The sequence below is a fragment of the Catharus ustulatus genome, chromosome 5 (assembly GCF_009819885.2).
Source record: "Catharus ustulatus isolate bCatUst1 chromosome 5, bCatUst1.pri.v2, whole genome shotgun sequence".
Classification (NCBI taxonomy): domain Eukaryota; kingdom Metazoa; phylum Chordata; class Aves; order Passeriformes; family Turdidae; genus Catharus; species Catharus ustulatus.
Window position 1 is genome coordinate 9,535,036 of NC_046225.1, and position 19,847 is coordinate 9,554,882.

General features: G+C 49.4%; 1 protein-coding gene and 1 long non-coding RNA gene across 2 annotated transcripts; one reads left to right on the top strand and one right to left on the bottom strand.

Annotated features, from left to right (window-relative positions):
* Window positions 1-5,010: 5,010 nt before the first annotated feature.
* On the bottom strand, window positions 5,011-6,436 carry LOC116997039. Its single transcript, XR_004418057.1, has 2 exons — window positions 6,143-6,436; window positions 5,011-5,670 (listed from the first exon to the last, which is right to left on the bottom strand). It is a non-coding gene; the product is annotated as an uncharacterized LOC116997039 (long non-coding RNA).
* A 2,273-nt stretch (window positions 6,437-8,709) lies between these two features.
* Window positions 8,710-16,549, top strand: NOCT (nocturnin). Its single transcript, XM_033061249.2, has 3 exons — window positions 8,710-8,951; window positions 13,424-13,693; window positions 14,453-16,549. The coding sequence occupies exons 1-3, from the start codon at window positions 8,774-8,776 to the stop codon at window positions 15,286-15,288; spliced, it is 1,284 nt and encodes a 427-aa protein (XP_032917140.1). The 5' UTR covers window positions 8,710-8,773; the 3' UTR covers window positions 15,289-16,549.
* Window positions 16,550-19,847: the final 3,298 nt, after the last annotated feature.

Consider the following 19,847-nt stretch of genomic DNA (forward strand, 5'->3'; position numbering starts at 1 on the left):
CAGGAAGGAAGGAAGGAAGTGAGCAGTTTGTGAGTTGCTTCAGCAGGAACACTAAATTGTGTGGTGAGCAATCACATGTAAATAGTTCGCCTATCTTTTAACTCTGTTATTAGGGTCTTGTTGCTACTGTTAGTTTTCTTATTCTATTGCTGTTTCCAGTAAATTGTGATTTTTATAGCTTTTTGTGCCTTCAGCTCTCCTCTCCATTTCATCACAGGAACAGCAGAGAGAAAGTGAGCAAGCAGCACATGGTCTGGGGTGTGAGAGTGGGAACATTAAACATTCCTAAACCTCAGAATTCCCAGACCCTGGAAATGGAGCTGGTCTTTATCATGACTCTCACACATTGAATTGAAGGTGACAACACAGGAGGTAAGGGTTCTGAGAGGGGCAATGACAGCTGAGAATGGTACAACCACTGTTCCATGAATGGTGATTTCCTACACTGACAGGAGCAGCCAGTATGGCAATTACAGAAGGTTTGGTGATAATGAGAGCTGGGCAACCACCAGCACCCAGACAGGCTTTCAGTCAGTTGTGGTGTGTTTCTCTTCTTGCACATCTGCCCTGCACTGTACAAGGAATAAGTGCTCCCAGGATTTCTATATCCTGACACCAGCCCAGGATGCTGCCCTTTGACAGTGCCCTAAAGAAGCCCCAAGTGAAAATCAGACCTTTGCTTTGCTAGACTTTGGATCTTGAATGGCACCACAGGAGGGATGCTCAGTTAGGTCACAGATTGCAAAACAGCCTTTCACCTCCAGGACACACATTCAAGCCTCGCTGGAGTTGCTAATGATCAACCACTCTGGCTTCAGTGTGTTTGCCAGCCTGTTTTTGTTTCACAGGTTTGCTCTGTGCTGCCTTGATGCTGGTCACTGGGCTGCCTCTGAGCTGCCTGGACAGTCCTCCCAACATGAATTTTAATGCCCAGGGCTTGTTGTCTGTTCAGGAGGAATTTTCTGCTGACCTGGACTCAGCTCAGTGGAGGGAAAATGGATTGTTTTGAATTAATTGTTAGGTTCTAATTTCCTGAAGTGAGGAGTCTTTCATAGGGCAGTTTCTGCTCCCTTGCAAAGGACAAGTTATTCAAAACTGTCCCTTGTCCTTCCAACAGACAGAAACACTGAAATGACCCCAGAAATATCTTTGGGGGTTCTTTAATATCACAAGTGTGGATCTATTGCACGACTCTTTCACTGCCCTCACCTTGTCAGTCACTGAGTGCATCCCTACTTTATGTTAAAAAGCCAAGGATGAAATATCACCTAAACAGTGTCAGCAGGATCTCAGAAGGGTCCTGGGCAGCTCACCAAACAGCCAAGAGATGACAAAACCAGCATTTCCTAGACCATTGCTGCACTTCTCTGCCTGCCCCATGCCACACACCCAGGAGCAGGAGATGGAGGTGGCACATCCAGGTCTGACTGGTGACAAAAGCACCAAAACAGGCTGAAGAGAAGCTGAGGGAGACTGGCAAAGGCAGTGAAGGGACTCAGAGGACAGCCCTGACAGCTCCCTGAGGACAGGAAGCATGCCTTGCCAAGCAGAGAGATGCTTTCACCCTGCAGGGATCAGCTCCCGGTCAGACTGCCTCTGCAAACTGTCTTCTGGACTTAAAGCTATGGAAAGTCTGTCAGGGAGAGCCCTAATCAATCCCCTGATATCCCTGGGATAGAGGTGAAACTAGAGCTGCTTTCAAAAAAGAAAGTAGAACACAATAAAGGCAGAAAGTACAGCTGCTCTCTGAGGAAAACAGCAGATTCACCCAGACTCCAGGGAATACCCATGGAGGGAAGAGAACCTTTCCATGTCTGCTGTCCCTGGAAGGACAAAAATCTATTCACAATTAAATCTATGCTTGATGCAATTCACGTAGGTAATTCACAGACGAGTTTGCTATCCAATAAGCAGGTCATTTTTGCAGGGTAATAAACCTAGGCACAGCCCAGGTGGCCTTGCCATGACTTGTTTTCATTACCTGGGCACAGCCAGGAGAGGACATAGCCCTTGGGGAGAGGCCAGTTCCCAGCCCTTATCTTCATGGCCCAGTGTTGGCAAAACCTTGAGCTTTGCCTGGGCAGGGCAGAGGGGTCAGGGGCTGCTCAGCCACTTGCAGATGGCAGGAGAAGCCCAAAACTCCCCCAAGATGGCCAGAAGGAAGAGTCCAGTTTTGTGCACATGAATTTCAGGCTTGCTGACTCCTGCTGAGGCTGGTCAGAGCTGAGCAAAGCCACTGGGGAAAGGCAGGGTGCGAGTGGGGCAGAGGGCAAAGCCCCCAAAGCCCTGCCAGCAGGGTTATGAAAGCCTGTGCGGGTCACAGCGGTGACAGGGACATTGCACAAGCAGCAGGGCTGGTGACGCAGGCACAGCTGGCTCCTGGCCAGGGCTGGGTGGCACCAGGATGTGGCAGCAGCCTGCAGCCCAACCGGAGAGCCTGCACTGAGCACACCCCCGGGGAAAGTCCAGCCCTGGGCTCGGCTGCACGGTGACAGCCCCTCCTCAATCACGGATTTATAGCCTGGGAAGTGATGACTGGCAGGTTTCTCTGCCGAGGCACCAAGCACCATGAAACCAGGGTAACAGAGCGTGAAAAATCAAAGTTGCATTTACTGCCAAACAGGAAAACTAGCTTCATTTTACAGTGCCCAGCCAAGGGTCCTTGGCATCCCTCTCTCACACCACAGCTCTCCATCACTTTGCTTTTCAACAGGAGCCCAGAGAGCAGAAATTAAAGAAAAATGATGTCAGGAAGACTGTCCTTATCATAGCCTAAGATATCCCAAAGCTGTCATTGGGAAGGAGGATGGATCTTCAGCCCCTTGGAGCATCAGGGAGCAGCACTTGCAGATCACCTCTGACTGGGCACCAGTGACCATGAAAGGTGCTCCTGCACAGCCCAGACCCGCTCCTGTAGCCTCTACATGCCTGTGTGCCAGGAATTGCATCAGAAACTCTGCAGGGGCAGCACCTTCACTGATTTGGGCTCTGGAAGGACCCTGCAAACCCTGCACTCACTCCCATTAGCCTCAGGCTCTGAACAGAGGCAGGTGAGCCACTCATGCATCACAAAGTGTTCCAGGTCTTTCCAGCAGGTCAGGAAATGCCAGCCCTGCCAGGCCTGACCTTTCTAAGGATCCCTGAAAATCATGTCACCATCTGACAGCTGCTCAAAAGTTACAGCCACGTCACACCAACATCCTAGAAGGAAAATGTGTTCATTTCTGTCTCTCAAAAGGCAGATAATGGCTGAATGGAAATGTTTGCTAAATGTACTCAGTGGAAATGAATGATCCTCCCCTTGTTCAGATACAGGTGAGCATTGCAGCTCAAGTGGTTGCACTGGCTCCAAGGAAAAGCTATGCACTGGCTCCTTTCAAAGTCACTAGGACACACAGAAGGAAAATAAAATGGCTTTGCCCAAAAAAAGGCATATAGCAGGTCCTTGGAACATAAATAAGTATTCAAAAAATTATGAAGTGTCAGAAAGTAGATTCAGAGAGGCACTGAGCAAGTCAAGACAAAGTCTGGCTGCCTCATGTAGAAGTCTTGGAAATTTTGATTCCACAGGCAGACACCTCTTAGACAGACACCTATTTCTAAATACCAAGTACTCTATTTAACCATCCCCACTGTCGTGTATATTCATATCTGAGATGAGGTGACATGCATGTTTCTTTAACAGGATGTCAGAAGTGTCACTATCATTCCCTCTTCCTTAACTGCCTGGAACACTTCACCACCTGCTACCCAGACTTGCTGCTGGGTAGCAAAACAGATATTGGGATCAAGTGGCAGAGCTCCACTTTGTGAAATGCTTTAGTGACTGAGATGCTTGGCAAATGAGAGCTGAGGGCTTTGGAAAGCTATCTCAGCTATCTACAGCAATGCTGCCTGTTGTAAACACCCAAATCTCTGCCCTACTTCACCTCAGCTGAACTTGATTCAGGGCTGCCTCCCTCACACCTACCATGTCTGCCACTAGTCCTGGCTCCCAGCTTCTTCCCAGGAGCCCAAAATCCAGGTGAGGCGGGGAGGGGAGAGCAGGTGAGCACTCCCAGCCTAATGCCCAGGGAGGGAGGGAGCCCCACAGCAGGCTGGTGGTGGGGAGGTGCAGGGCTCCTGGTGATGTGACAGGAGAAAAGGGCACAAGGCATCCCACAGGAAAGCATCCAGGCACTGCTGATGGGATAAGTCAGGTGCTGGATGTGTGTGCACACCAGGAAATTCAAACCCACCACACTCACAGCCTGTGTGCTGCACAGGACCAGAGTGCCACAGAGCTTCTCCTGTGATCCTCTGTGACACTCCAGTGACTGCTGCCCATCCATCTCCCCTGAGACGGCACCTTCTGAGCCTGCCTTTCCAAGCTGAAAATGTTAGAGCAGCAGTACCAAACACTTCCCTGACACAGGGATGACAGGCTGGGAAGTGACTAAGGAGGTGGAAGGATCATTGTCCTCAGGTTATTACTAATCCCAAGAAAGGAGGCTTTGAGGAAATCATTGCTTTTATTAGATGCTGGGAAACCTTCAGCCAAAGCCATATTTTTTAGTAAATAACCTGCTGGTCCCGAGATTTCCACAGCATTGGAAAAGGATTAACAGTTTGGGCAGGATGTCTGAAACATGGGTGTCTCCAGGGTAAGATCAGGCCAAAAGAACAAAGAAAAGAGCATTTTTCACAGCCTATGCACCCTTTCATCTGGAATCCTTCTCTCCATTTGCTCACTGTTCCCAGCTTGTGGAAACATCAATCACGTGCACATGGGGTAGCTGAGATCAATTCCCAAAGAAACTCCTCTCTTTTCACTAAGTCACATGCACCTAAAATGAATCATTCCTTTTGTTCATTTTCAGAAGGATTTTATTTTCCATAGAAGGCTAGTAGGGCTTCTGAATCAGCCCAAGGAGTGCCAGGCAAACACTGACTCACATTTTGGAGTTAATCACCACTCTTCCCAATGCTTGGAACAGAACAGTGTGTGTGGAAAACAGATTCATCAGGGACTTCTTTTTCTTTCACAAATGCCTTTTTTATTGTCATGCAAGCATTGGTACACATGGCTAAGGAAAGCCAGCTCCCAAAAGAGCAGAGAAAAGCACATGCAGTACAGCAGGAAGCAGGAAACCTCCTGTCCTTACTCCTTGGAGATCACATGAAGAGGTGGTTTGGCCTGAATCCAACTTCTTGAGTCACCAGAAAAATAAAATTAATAACAAACATATTGCACTGCCATTCATTAGTTACTTAAGGACTGCTAAGCTCACTAGGTGGTGAGCAGCTCCAAGAAATCTGCTGGAACAGGAGGTGAGGAGGATGAGCAGCCAGCTCTGGGGGAAACCCAAGGTTTTTTCCATGGGGCAGGAGTGCAGAACACAGAGCCATGAGCATAAGATGCACCTGAATGCCAGCAAATGCCTGACAGGAGCTGAGGACTTGGAGCTCAGAGAGGTTTGTGGGATCTCCTGACAGGACACAAAGCCAGCAGCTTTCCCTGTCACCAAGTCTCTTATCTGTCAGCAGCAAAACCCAGGCTACCAATCCCCTTGGCCACCACTGTCAGGGATTTTCTTCACCAAATCCCACCAGAAACGGCAGGGCCATTGGGACAGCTCATGGATTCCTTGGATCACCAACCACTCCTTCCTTCCAGAACTATCTGGTCTCCTGAAAAAAGGAGAAAAAGCTGGTTACAGAGGTTCATGCACAACAAGCATAGAAATAAACTCTCAGTCACAGGTTTGCCCTTCTGACAAGGGTGCCCAGACCTGAGAGCAGACAAGCCCAGCCAGGTGCAGAGCCCTGCAGGGAACCAGAGCTCCCAGTCTTGCCTCTGGCTCTCCTGTGTGTATTTACAATGGGAAGGATGTGAATCAGAGCTGAGAGATCTTCAAGGAATGGCCCACGTGCTTGGAAACAGAGAAATCCAGGCTCCAGCCTGAGGCAAGGCTACTTCACTTTACAGAAAATAAAACTGAAAAAGTTATGGGGTACTAATTACCTACCTGTTGTTTAATTATCTTTCTTGGGGTTTTTAGTTTGTTTGGCAGCATTTACATCACAGTATTTTGCTTAGGGAGGGCTAGATGAGCCTACACACAGCCAGGTGTAAGTTTAGGCACCAAGATCTAGGAGCCACCTTTGAAACTGCAGCTGCTCTATAAATGACTTTTTGAAGAGAAAAGCAGCATTGAGAGAAAAACACCATCAGCAGAGGGCTTGTGAGACTACCACCATCTATGGAAATGAGTTACAAAGACAAATAGGTAAAATTACAGATGAGAATAACAGAATTAGGACAAGCCTCCAGGGATGAAATCAGAGCCAAGAGGGTTCAAAGCATCAAAATGGTTCAAGGGATCAAACCCAGCTCTAGAAATGAGACAGAGAAGTCTGAACAAGGAAGCAAATCAAGTAGATGATGGGCAGAAAGAAAAGCTAACTCCATCATCCCAGAAGACTCCAGATATTCTCCCAAATTGTCTCTGAGCCCCTTCCAACAAGTGCCTGCCAAAATCCAGGCAAGAAGAGTGGTACCAGGTGATGAAAGAGAGACAAACAATGCACCTGCCTTCAAAGGGGAAGCAAAGCTCCTTGCACCATGAAAATTGTGATGAAGAACCACCTGACAATGACAAATGTGGCTGGAATGGAGAGTACACAAAGAAGAGCAAATCTGTGTGGGCTGTATGCAGGAGACAGTGGGGAGGAGCTGGGGCAAGGAGAGGCTTGAGGAGAGCACAAATAACAAAATATTTAGAAGACATGATGTGAAAGAAGCACGTTTCTTTTTTATAGGGGAACATAAACATCAGGCCCATGAAAAGGTCTGCAAGATTAAAAGACTGCTAGAATGAGGACAGGAATCAACCAATGTTGCCCAAACCAAGGTGCACTTCCTGCACTGGGGAAAGCAGGATTAGCTGTCATGCTTAGGAAAGATAAGAACCTAGAAAGTCAGAGATCTTATGACATAGCAGTGGAAAAGATGAGTCCCATCTTCCTGATGGCACCTTGCATTTGCTGCCAGCCCTGGAAGCCAGTTTAGTCCCTGGAAAGGTCAGAACTCCATTTTCTCTGTACCCAGAGGCATGCCTACATATGTGCCCAAAAACCAAAACAAACAAAAGTTTTTTGGGAGCTCAGGGAGGTTGTGAAATCCCCTTTGCTTGCAGATTAGGACAAGGTCACGTCACCCACACAGGCAGGGAATTAATTCATCCTGACAGCACAGAGATAAGATTCTCTCCAAAACCTGACTTCTGCTAGCAGTGGAGCCCAGCCAGTGGTGGACTGAGACAGCTCTTCAGAGGTTGCTCTGGAATGGTCCTTTTTAATGCTTGCACCATACTTTTGAGGCTCACTGTTCATTCATATTGACCAGTTGTTGAACTGCCTGGCATTGCAGAGGTGGGTCGGTGGCTCCATCTGGTTAATGTGACAGGACTAGGGCCCCTTTTCCTGGGTGTCCCCCATCCTGTTGGTGCAGTGGGCTGCTGGAGCTGGGGAGCTCCAAGAGAGGGACACCCCCAGCACCCAAACAAAACCTTCCTGATGGTCCTGGAGGTCTTTTCCCCCTAAATGACTCTACTATTCCCTGTTGTTTCCAGAAGATGGCTATAACCACCCTAAAAAAAACCAAAAAAAAACAAACAAAAAAAAACTTGTCAGCAGGCACTGGAGCACCAAAACACAGGGAACACAGGGATCAGCTGCTGTGCCCTAATGCCATCCTTCTGGCAAGGGAAAGCCTGAGAAAAACAGGTTGCTTAAGCAGGTCTAATGCCATGCTGCCAGCTTATCCTAGCTCCAGCAGCAGCATCCCTCACATGGGCACTGCCTACCCCAGGCTCCCTCGGTAGTTTATCAAACATTCTGGGGAGAGGAAAAAAAAAAAAAAAAAAAAAAAAAGTCATCTTTTCAGAAGGAAGCCTGTTCAGACTAGCTGCGGGCACTGCCCTAATTTCAGCACAGGAATTCCGGGCTGCCTCTCTGGCCTGATACAAGGAGCAAAGAGGACTCGGGAAGCAGGCGGAACAAGAAACAAGAGCTCCCAGCAGAAGCGCCCCCAGCTCCCTGCTTTGGGGGGCTCCAGTGCTCTCCCCCAGCCCGGCTCCGTGCGGGATGCGGTGCTGGGTGCGGGATGCGGTGCTGGGTGCGGGATGCGGTGCTGGGTGCGGGATGCGGTGCCGCGCTGGGCAGCGCGCTTCTCTCCACGTGCTGCTGCGGCCGCGGGGAGCGGCATGTGTGCCAGCGAGGCAGCCCAGCGCCTGTCGCAGGCGGTGCGCAGCCCCGTGCGGCTGCGGATGGGCTCCCACGTGTGCAGATCCCTGCTGCTCCGGGCTGCTCCGGGCCGAGCTGAGCCGGGCTGGGCCGAGCCGTGACGTCCGTGGGAGCAGAGGGCGCCCCGTGCTGGCGTCACCGGCGGGAAACCTCCTCCGGGACACACCACTGTACGCCGGGCCGGGGGAGGCGGCAGCGGCCACGGGGCGCGTTCTTCCCATCGCACAACCCTCCGGCAGCGGCAGCGGGAGCCGCGGGACGGTGCGGAAAGCGCCGCCCCTTCTGTGCCCGCGGGCGGGCTCGGTGTGCGGGTGGCGGTGCCGGGAGGGTTTGTTTGCACCTCGCGTCTCCCCCTCGGGTGAGGGTGGTAGTGCCCGCCGTGCGCGCCGCGCCGCCGCCTCTATAAGCGCGGCCCGGGGCGGGCACCGCACCAGCCGCGCTCTGATCCGCCCGATCCCTGCCGGTGCCGCTCCGTCCCGCCGGGAGCATGTACCAGAGCTCCGCGCGCTGCCTCTGCTCGGCCCTGCCCGCCCTGTGCTGCGCTCCCGCCGCCGCCTCCCGCCTGCCGCTGCCGCGGCCCCGCTCGCAGCCCGCGGCCCCCGGCCCCGCCGCCCCGCGGGCAGCAGCGGGCGGCCCGCCCGCCCCGGGCACGCCGCCCCGCACAGGTGGGTACCGAGCGAGGCACGGCCGCCCCGGTTCCGTGTCCCTTCGCCAGCCCTGTCCGGGGCTGGAGCGGCCGTGGGCTCCGGGGCAGCCCCGCGCACACGGGCGGACGGCCCGCTGGAGCTGCGGGCTGTCCTGGCACGCTGTGCTGCGCCCAGGCGTGGGCTGGCGCTTGGAATAAAGCCGGGTATCGGTGGGCTGGGCTGCCTGGGGAGGCTCGGGGCGGTGTGCCCATGCCGCTGTCGGCAGCACGCCCTGGGGTAGCCGGGATGGGCTCGGCTCTCCGCGGGTGTTCTCACCAGGGAGCAGCTCGGGTTACCCTCTGTGTGTCCGCACCCTGTTTGCCTGCACCTTTCTGTAGTTAAATAACGTCTTCATTCCGCACATGAGGCCTGGGAGGCGCCCAGGTGTGCCTGTGCGGACACCTCCCATGCCTGGATCGGGGCAGAGCAGGGACGCGCCCACGGGCACATCCAGCCGGAGCCAGCTCACTGCCTCTGGCCATGGCTCGGAATGCTCACCCGGAACCGCTCGGAGAGCAGCTCCACACTGTCGCTGTGGGGCAGCTGATAAGCCCAACCCTTTATCACAGCATGGTTTGGGTTGGAAGAGACCTTAAAGGTCATTGCTTCCAGCCCTCCCTCCATGGGCAGGGACACCTCTCGCTGGATCAGGTTCCTTAAAGCCCCATCCAAGCTGGGCTTGGACACTTGCAGCCATAGAGCAGCCACAGCTCAGTATGTTTGATTTGTATTACATATCTGGCACCCAGTTCCATTTTGCCCTACTGCCTTCAGCTGGGGCTGGGCTGAAGTGAGCTCATTCCCTGTTGCTGCTGGGTTATAAAAGCTTGGGGCAGGGTGCTTCCATTCCTCCTGCTGAACAGCTGGGCCAGGATGCCATATGGCAGGATTGAAGCTTCATGGCACTACAGGGAAGAGGAGCATATGCATCTGAGAGCTGGCAGAATCGAGCTCATGATTAATAAAGCGCTCATGAAGATAAAGGTTTCCAGAGCTTGTGCCAATTACTGATTCTGTATAGTACTGGCGGCAGATTTAGGGTTCCCTCTTCTTTCTGGTGTTGCTTGTGGAGAACAGGCAGGTTCTGCCTTGCTCTGACAAGCTCTCCTCGCTGTCCCAGAGGCTGTCCATGTAGTATGATACCGTGGTGGCACAGACTTTGTCACATGGGGGTGGCGCCTGTCAAGTTGTTCCTAGAACTGGGGTTCCAGGGAGGGCATCTCTGGCTGCTGCCAGCCTCTGGGGCCCTGTAACTCCAGACTGCGGCTGTGTGGAGACATTCACTTGGCAGGGAAAGCCTTGTGAAGCAGGGTAGGGCTTCTGGCTGAAAGTGGTGCTGGGAGGTATGACCTGAAAGGAAGGGCAATGAGAATGTTGTTTGCCTTACCCTAAAGGTCAGGGGCCATTCCCCTTCTGAAGCAAAGTCCTTAAAGTCTCTGATAGCTCACTGCTGAGATCCTAGAAGTTCATCTCTTCTCTACTGGATGATCCTGTTCTTACATTTAATTCACAGTTTGAACTCATCCCTTGCCCTCACTATGCTGAGGTACCACCCTTGCTGAGAGGAAGGAACTTTTTGATTTTGAGCAACATGAAGAGTAATTGCTGAGTTGATGTTCCCTGTTACATCACACCAAGAGAATTCTGTTTGCAATCCACTGCTACAGTGCAGGCTCAGGGGTCTGCTTGTGCCTCTGCCCTCACCAGCACCACAGTGTCACAGCACTGGCAGCACACATTATCCCAGCCAGCTGCAGCTCACTTAGCTTGCACTGTAAGAGTTCAGAGTGGTGACCTTGTTTTGTACAGCTGGACTGCTGTGGACATGGTTCACTATTGCAGAAATAACAAAATCAATTTTGTGTTGGGAGTTTTCACGTTCAGGTTGTTGGCCTGGCCCCTGTTCTGCAGAACACCTCAGTCTGTGTTGGCATGATTTCAGCACTTTGGGTACAAAGAACTCGTGCAGATAAGCAGTCATCTTAAGCTGGACTCTTCCCAAGGAGCCTCCTCCTTCAGCCAAGAACTTTCAAGCCACCTATACCAGGGCTGAAAGTGCTTAATTTACAGACCTTCTTTCACACAATCTTCTCTGGGTCCTCAAAAGAAGACTGAAGCTCTTTTTCCTTCCTGAGACATGACTTTAAAAGCTGTCAGATCAGTTCTGGGCCATAGTAAAGGGTAGGCTGTGCTTTACCCCCATAAAGAGCTGGATACACCATGATCCCAGGGATGATGAGATTTAGACAATACTCTGGCTTTGTTTGCAGCTTGGCAGGTGGAGGCTGAGCTTAGTCTTGATCCTGCTGTAACAGCTGTAAGCTGCTCAGGGCTTTGCCAACAGACCTTTGACTGCAGCTGTATTACACCTGCCTTGTCCCTTTCATCATCCCTCTGACTCAGGTCAAGCCACAAGCAGCCTAAGAGCTTGCTAATGGCTTCTTGGAGGGCAATTATTTCCAAATATTCCTCTGGAGAGTCCCATGTGAGCCATGTTGATCCATGGCATGGCTGTATTCAGCTACTGACAGCAACCCTGATGCAGCAGAAAACAGGGGCTTATCTCCAGTTGCAGCACTTAGCCATGGGCTGTACCTGTCCTAAAAATAGGTGAGTGGCTCCCTGTGGAGTATCTATTAAAAGCTCTGTTGATTTCTTTGGGTTCCTGCATAGCAGCCCTGGCTATGTGTAAACTGTACTGTTCTGTATCCAGCACAGAGCATGCTTTCATTCCTTCTCCCTCTCCCCTTACAGCTGTGTCAAAATGCTTAGGCATTTTGTGTTTTCCCTCACTGTTAAATGCCACTTCTTGCACTTCAGCAGTACTTGGCTTCTGGAGAGGAATTGTAAACTGAGAAGGGCTCCAGAAACTGCAACACTACACGTGGCTTCCCTGGAAAGACATTCATGTGTGTGAGCTCAAGATCACATCTCAGTTTGAGGAACTCCTCTCACTTTTACTGAAAGGACAGAGATGAGGAGAAACATCCTGTATCTAATCTAAATTCCCATTTCACAGCTTTCTTGGAGCTGTTCCATGGCCTTACACATACAAAACACACATTAAAGCAAGTAGTTTTTAGTGTCTTTTAAAAAAGTATCCATTTTCCTAAATACAAGGACATGAGGCTTATACTGCAGAGTCTTTCTTTTCCTCCTGAGTGTGTTTATTGAACTGGATGTCCATCTTACTGCCTGCCCCTCTAGCCTGTCACTGTACATCTGTCACCAGCTCTTACAATTGGTAGTGCTGTAGTTCAGTCTGAACATGTTAGTTGGGTAGCACCCCAAATCTGCTGCAAGGTGCGAGCACAAGATGACAATTTCATCATTTTACTTTTTTAAGTATCTCAAATGTACAAATAAAGCTACTTAAAAACCCCTGTGGGCCAACAGCAGTGCAACACTGAAGTTCTTTTGCTTAAGATTTCCTTTGCAAAAGGCATTCAGAGTAAATAAGTAAGTTGAGACAACAACAAAACTCAGCGTTGCCTCTTATGCAAGTTGCTGTGGTGCAAGCACTCCTTCCTGCCTGTTTGAAGGAGCAAAGCCCTCTCCCTGAGCTTGGGTTGGAGAGCTCTTGCACACAGAAATACCACAAATTATGCATAAGCCAAAGAGCAAAACAGAGCAGGGCCACACCTCCCATCCAGCAGGGAGAGCTGGGGCAGCAGCTTGTGTGCAGGTCTCATGTGGGTAGGATGGCCAAAGGAACAGGAGGTGCCTGGGGCCCAGGGAGGGCTGCAGGGAACACTGCTGAGCTGGGGCACAGCACAGGAGAGTGAGGAAATAAAGGGAGAAAGGAGGGAGTGAACAGAGGGATGTGGAGCTGGGAGACACTGCCTTTTCCATTCCACAAGCTGAGGTCTAAGCCAGCAGAAGCATCTGGCTGCTTCATGCTCATGCAACATTACTGCTTTGGGGATAAATGAAGCTTTGAGCAGAGTTCCTACTAAGTACTAGCCTGAGGGAGTGAGTCACCCTGCTGCCTGCAGGCTGTAGTTGCAGCCGGGAGGCATCCCAGATGGACACAGGGTACCAGGCCATACAGAGTGCCATCTTCAGAAGCAAATGCTGCCCATGAAATAAGGAGCAGGCAGCATTTGTGTGCCTGCTGGGCTCTCTCCTCTATGAACAGGGAGAAAGTATGCTCTTTTGTGTTTTTACAACATGTACAGTTAATCTTAGCCCTGCTATCCTGGTTGGAAGACTTCTGTATTGCCTTAGAAGATAGCAGCATGATGTTTTAAAGCAGGCTGTTTGCAGGCTGACGACAGGCAGAACACGAGACTGGACAGGACTAACCCTATCTCTGCATCCTTCTTACTTTGTCTCAGACTCAGGTCAGGCTGTTGCAGAAACCACCAGTGGCTGGCACTGCAGAAGGTACCCAGGTGATGAGAAGAGCTGTGGTGGGCCATCTCTAACACCGGTTTTCCTTTCCCTTGCAGTGTGTTCCATGGGAAACAGCACCAGCCGGCTCTACAGTGTGCTCGCCAAGACGCTGAGCAGTGGCGCCGTGTCCCAGCACCAGGAGTGCCTGGAGCAGCTGGACCCAGCACAGCTGGATCCTATAGACCCCAAGGATTTGCTGGAGGAATGCCAGATCGTTCTGCAGAAGAGGCCACCCCGCTTTCAGAGGAACTTTGTGAATCTGAAGAAGAATACTGCCAGTAACCACCGCCCCATCCGGGTCATGCAGTGGAACATCCTCGCCCAAGGTAGGAGATGTTTGTGGGCTTCAGATGTGGCCTTGAGACCACATGCAGCAATGAAAACCCTGGCAGAGCAAAGGGAAGGGAGTGAACTACATGAGATACAGCTGACTGAGGGCCAGGGGGAATATTTTGAAGTAGTGCATTTCCTTCTGTCCCATAGGAAAGGAAAAAAGGTCTCTCCTTGCAGCTCTGATGCCAGAGGTAGCCCTGAATTCCTGCCTTAACTGAACACAGTGTACTCTAAAAGCTGTGACCCCATGAGAAGACTCATCCTTTTCCAAAGTTTTATTTGTAAAATTTGTCTTCAGTTTCTGATTACCTTATTGGTGAGCTACGGGAATTCTCAATGCTTAAAAATAATTTTAACTGCTAGTTTTGAATCAAGGCTGTAAGTTGACGAGTGCAGCGGCCTCCTCTTAAAATCTTTGGGTATGGGAAATTTCCCTCATTGGGATAAGTCACTTTTAACCCATGTCATTTTATTTTGGCTTAAGCTGCAGCAGTGGAGATACTTGGATTTGTGTAGTGGGGCAGAGGGGGGAAAGTCTTAATATATCATTTATGTGTAAAAGGAAATTAGTTTTTTTTAGAATGAGTCAGTGACTTGAGAAGGGGTTCTCACACCTGTTGGCAAACCTGGCACCCCTAAAGTGACCTGGAGAGCCCATGAGCTGCATGTAAAGTGCTAAAACCTGGGGCATGACAGGCTGCTTCAGCTGTTAACCCTTTGTGGTTTTTGTGCCCCCTCCCTGCTAATTGCAGCTCTCGGGGAAGGCAAAGACAACTTTGTTCAGTGCCCCATGGAAGCTCTGAAATGGGAGGAGAGGAAGTGCCTCATCCTGGAGGAAATCCTCGCCTACAAGCCCGACATCCTGTGCCTTCAGGAGGTGGATCACTACTTCGACACGTTCGAGCCGCTCCTCAGCCGCCTGGGCTACCAGTGCACCTTCTTCCCGAAGCCGTGGTCGCCGTGCCTGGACGTGGAGCACAACAACGGGCCGGACGGCTGCGCCATGTTCTTCCTCAAGGAGCGCTTCGAGCTGGTCAGCAGCGCCAACATCCGCCTGACCGCCATGAAGCTGAAGACCAACCAGGTGGCCATCGCCCAGACGCTCAAGTGCCACGAGACCGGCCGGCTCTTCTGCATCGCCGTCACCCACCTGAAAGCGCGCACGGGATGGGAGAGGTTCCGCTCGGCGCAGGGCTGCGACCTCCTGCAGAACCTCAAGGACATCACCCAAGGAGCCAAGATCCCGTTGATTGTCTGCGGAGACTTCAACGCCGAGCCCACCGAGGAGGTGTACAGGGAGTTCTCCAACTCCAGCCTCAATCTGAACAGCGCCTACAAGGTGCTGAGCCCCGACGGGCAGTCGGAGCCCCCCTACACCACCTGGAAGATCCGGCCCTCGGGGGAGTGCAGGCACACTCTGGATTATATCTGGTACTCCCAGCATGCCTTGAATGTGACCTCAGCCCTGGGCTTGCTGACTGAAGAGCAAATTGGGCCCAACAGGCTGCCCTCCTTCAATTACCCTTCTGACCACCTGTCCCTCGTCTGTGACTTTAGTTTTAATCAGGACCCTGACAGGCTGCTGTGATGTCTTGGAATGCCACCTGGTATTGCAGTGTCTGAACTCGCCAGTCTTTTATTTTAGAAAAAACCTTTGAAGCCAAATGCTGTTGAAAGATGAGGAAATACTGTTGACTAACCATTATTTCAGGCACTTGTTTTGGAGTTACACTTGCTGTTCAGCCTTCGAGGGAGGAAGAAGGAAGACTGTGTTCTCATCATGCCATGGGTTTGAAAACTAGAAGGGAAATGAGCTTTGTCCTTTCACTAAGTCCCCTGTTTTAAGGATTTAATCCTCTAATGAATGTGGAGGCCTTAGTATTTAAATCAAAACACTTGTGTTTGTAAAACAACTTGCCCTGACAGCATGCTAATTTTATTTATTTCATGTTAAGCTTCTGCAAGTACCAAAGGGAATGAGGTTTGACTACCCAGTGAGATTTTCTTAAATCTTTTTCTGTTGCAATATGAAGGAAGTTTAATGCAGTTTAGACAAAAAGCTGAGCTCATAGTAGTGTGACCATGTAATTTTTCCATGACCTGAGATGACAAATTCATTAGAAGTGTGAGGAAGGCCCCCTCCAAAGAGAGCAGGTGAGGAAACAAAGGCTGACCATGACCTAGAATAACACCCTCACTTTCCCAGAACAATGTGCATGTGTCTGTCACACACATACAGCCTGTAGGCTGTACAGTGACTGTACCTTCATCTCTTCTGTGCTTCCCTCTGGAGGACACAGCTAACCAGGGACTATTTCTTCCTCTGCTTTGAGTATTACTTTTCTAAGTGGTTTAAATTTGTAGTCTTGTCAATCTTGCTGTTTCAGTAAAGGGCCAGTCTTAATGTTGAAAGATTTTCTTTTATTTATCTTCAGAGTCTAAAGCTACACTGGAACCTGTTATAAGATAAAATTTATTTATTGAGAGAAGTTGGTGATCCTGCATCTGATTGGAAATCGTACAGCAACTGTTCAGGAGCCTCTTCCTGTGACCAGGGGAACTCTGGCAAAGCAGCTGGGCTACAACAGAGATGTGTTAGCATGTTAACTCCTGGGATTGCTCATGGGTGACATAGGAATTGCATATATGGATTGTAAACATGCCATCATGCCAGAAAATGACATAGGAAGAGAGGAGGGAAGAGGGACAACAGTTGGAGTTGGGCTGACATTTAGAGTTGAGGAAGAGATGGCAGGGTAAATAAAGCAGTATTTCCATGTGAAGTAGGGTGCATAGTAACTCTTAAATGTTCCAGGTGTTTATTAATAAAACTCTTTGGAAAAAAATAATATCTCTGCTGCTGTCTTTCTCACTTTGCTGTCCCAAGTTCCTCTTGCAAGGAGGTGACCTGTCTCAACTAGCTTGAGCTGATGCTTCCCCTTCCAGCCCTCTTTTCCTCAGCCCTTATCCTTAATCTCACAGTGACATGGCTGCTTTGCCTTCACAGCACACTCTTTCTCCAGCTTGGAATGTCCAAATTTCCCAAGTCTGAAGGGAAGGGAGTTATGCTTATCTGTTAAGCTGCTCACTCTTCTAGGTAGAGAGGAACCCTACACTGTATTACTGTAAATATTTCCCTTTCCAATGGTTATGTGGAGCTGCAAACCTAGCTAGTCCTGCAGAGCAAGGTGCAAGAATTCCTCCCTGAGGGCTGCTAAGTGTCCCTGGGAAGACTGGCCCCTTACAAGGTGCAGCTTTATCAGCCACTTTCTTTTAAAACCTCATCTGAAGAGAAGAAATGCCACAGGTGTGACCTTTACACAGCCCATAAATTACTATACTTTCATTGCTGAGAAGGGAAATCTGGAGCCTGGTGACTGGAAGTCCCAAATTCCCACACAAACACACTCCTCATCAGGCAAACAAATGTGTTGTGCAGCTGTAACACATTCTGCACGTGGTCCTGACCCTTGCAGGTTGAGGGCAATGTCTGCTTCCAAGCACAGGCTCCTTTAACCAGCCTGGGATTTACGTGGATTTGACTTTGCCCAGACAGAAAGGATTTTATAACATAGGAGACAACAGCCTTGGTGAATACTCTAACCAGGCACATGCACCATGCCAGCACCTCCTTTGGCTGGAATTTCAGAAAGAGCAAACTGTCCCTGGAAGCCACAAGGGTGACACTTTTGGGGGAGATTTTAGGTAAGAGATGCAACACTCACAATGTCCCACAGAAAGACTGACCTTTGAGCCTTGCTGCCATGTTTCATACTAGGCACTGACAGCTTCCTTTTTATGGTGCTGGCTGCCCTCAGTTGTGAAAGGGGGTGAGTGCAGTGCTTTTCCTTTAGGATTATTTTCTCTTAAGACCTTTCCTCAAATGGTCTTGCAAGGAGGAGAAATAATACAAGCAGCCATTAATGAATGTCTGTAGTCATCTGCAGCTAAACACTTCTAAAATCAACATCACAACGTAGACCTATAAGACAGTATCTTTAGTAAGTCAAATCCTTGCTCATCTACCACAAAAACTCACATCAGAGGCTGGAGCTTCCATCCAGACTCCTTTGGCAGTTTCTGGAAGAAATTATACCTGTGGTAGAGAGTCCTGACTTGAGAGCAAAGATCAGGTCTGTACTTAAAAACAGACTAAACCATACCAAAAAACCCCACCACTCCCACCAAAAAACCCATGATTTCATTTCACTTTTGTATAAGCAGCTCCATTTTCCTCAGGCCAGTCAAGGTGTCCATCAGTGTGGCACCTTTCCCACAGCCACAGGCTGGATTACAGAGGATTTTAGCAGGAACTGAACTATCACAGCTGCAGAATCCCCACTGTCACTCTCACAGTGCAGTATATGGTATCTGTGTGGTTCTTAAGACATGTTAATTCATACCCCTGCTTACAACATTAATTCTCCTGCACAAGAAAGCAAACTGTTGAGAAAGAGCATGATTTATATGGTACTGCCATCACTGCAGAACCTCTTCTGAAGTGGAAAGGGCTGGGATTCTTCTTTCATCCTGGACATGTTACAGTAGATGTTCACTGCTTCAACTCCTTAAAGGGTAATTTTGAAGGCAAGGAGGGGTGGAATAACTGAAAAGGCTCATGACTCTTCCCATCTCAAGGCAATTCTGCCTGCTCCAGCCCAATGGGGAGCCCTGTCTGCTGGATTTTAATAAAAACGTAGACAGGCCACAGAAATTAACTGGTAAATTCCCAGGCAGCTTCAGCCTTTTATTCCAGTACATCCCATCATTTATTTTGCAGACAGACTCCTTTGGAAAACTTAAATGAATTATTGCTCTTGCTTTGCTTTATGCAGCAAGAGGCAAGCCTGCAGCACTGAAACACTTTTGCCAGCTATAAATATCAGTACACTAAATATTTTTCACAAGAAGCAGAAAGGATTTTTCTTCCCTATGCAGCAGTATAACCCTTAACAGTAAAAAAAGTCTTCCAAGCTCTTCTTATGGATTCCTTATAAGCACACCAAGGCTAAAAAAAGTCTCCACAGATCCCTTGCTTTCATCTTGAATAAAGGCTGTCTTAGCTTTAGCAGTGACACTTTTCCCTCACTCTCAAGCAAGCTGCAGGAAGAAATGACCCACTTGTTTAATTTGCTGAAAGGCAGAAGCTGCAGCAAGCTTATTAAAACACCATCTCTCCTGGAGAACAATTAGATTCCAAATACATAGTGTCATTTGGATCTTCTTAATAAGCTTAACAGCTGCTATTTGAACTGTCTCTACAAGGCAGAATTGCACTTAGCTTGTTCTGCCAGCAACATGATGCACATGTCCTGCTGAGCATGAACTTGAGGCTTCAAGTACCTTCACTTTTCTCCTCAACTTCTGACTGCCCCTGGATCACCTCAGATTTAACTCTCCAAAGCCACAAAGTTGATGAAATCAATTAACAGAGGATCCCAAGAGCTCAGCCTTCCTTTCAGCACACTTTACCCAGACAACCTGAGTTGTGTCAAGGCCCAGAACACCTCACTGGGAAAGATATGCAACAGGGTTAACAAAAACAGCTGTCTCTGGAACCAGATTATTCCCCTTTCAACTTTTCTTGATACTCAGACACTTACTCTGAGTTGCAACTCATAGTTAAGACTTTTTTCCCGTGTGGATTACACAGCATTATCCTTTTCATTCTAGAATTTAAAACAGTGGGTTTGAAAATTAAAAATAGTTTTTATCTGCAAGATCAGTGGTACCAAGTCTGTCTATGTCTCAATGCCTTCTGTATAAAGCATACTCACTTGACAGAAGTTTCATTCTACCCACACATCTATGAGTTACTGCTTGCCAAGGATGAGTTAAGCCTGGATCCTTCTACAGGAGCCACCAGATTCAGATATAAAAGGGAGTCCCACTTTCACACATGTACAAAACAGCAGGTTTTTCAACTGCAAAAGCCTGGCAGTATAGCTACACACTGTTTCAATACTCTAGTGTTCCTTTCCTCTGTTTCAGGTGTTACAAACCTGACCAAAGCTGCCTCACCCTGAGGTCACATCCTCCAACACCACCAGTAAAAACACAGTAATGTACAGAAGTTAAGTCCCCTTTCCATTTCAGTTACAGCACATCCTCACACAGACTGAGATTCTCACAGCACTTCATGTACTT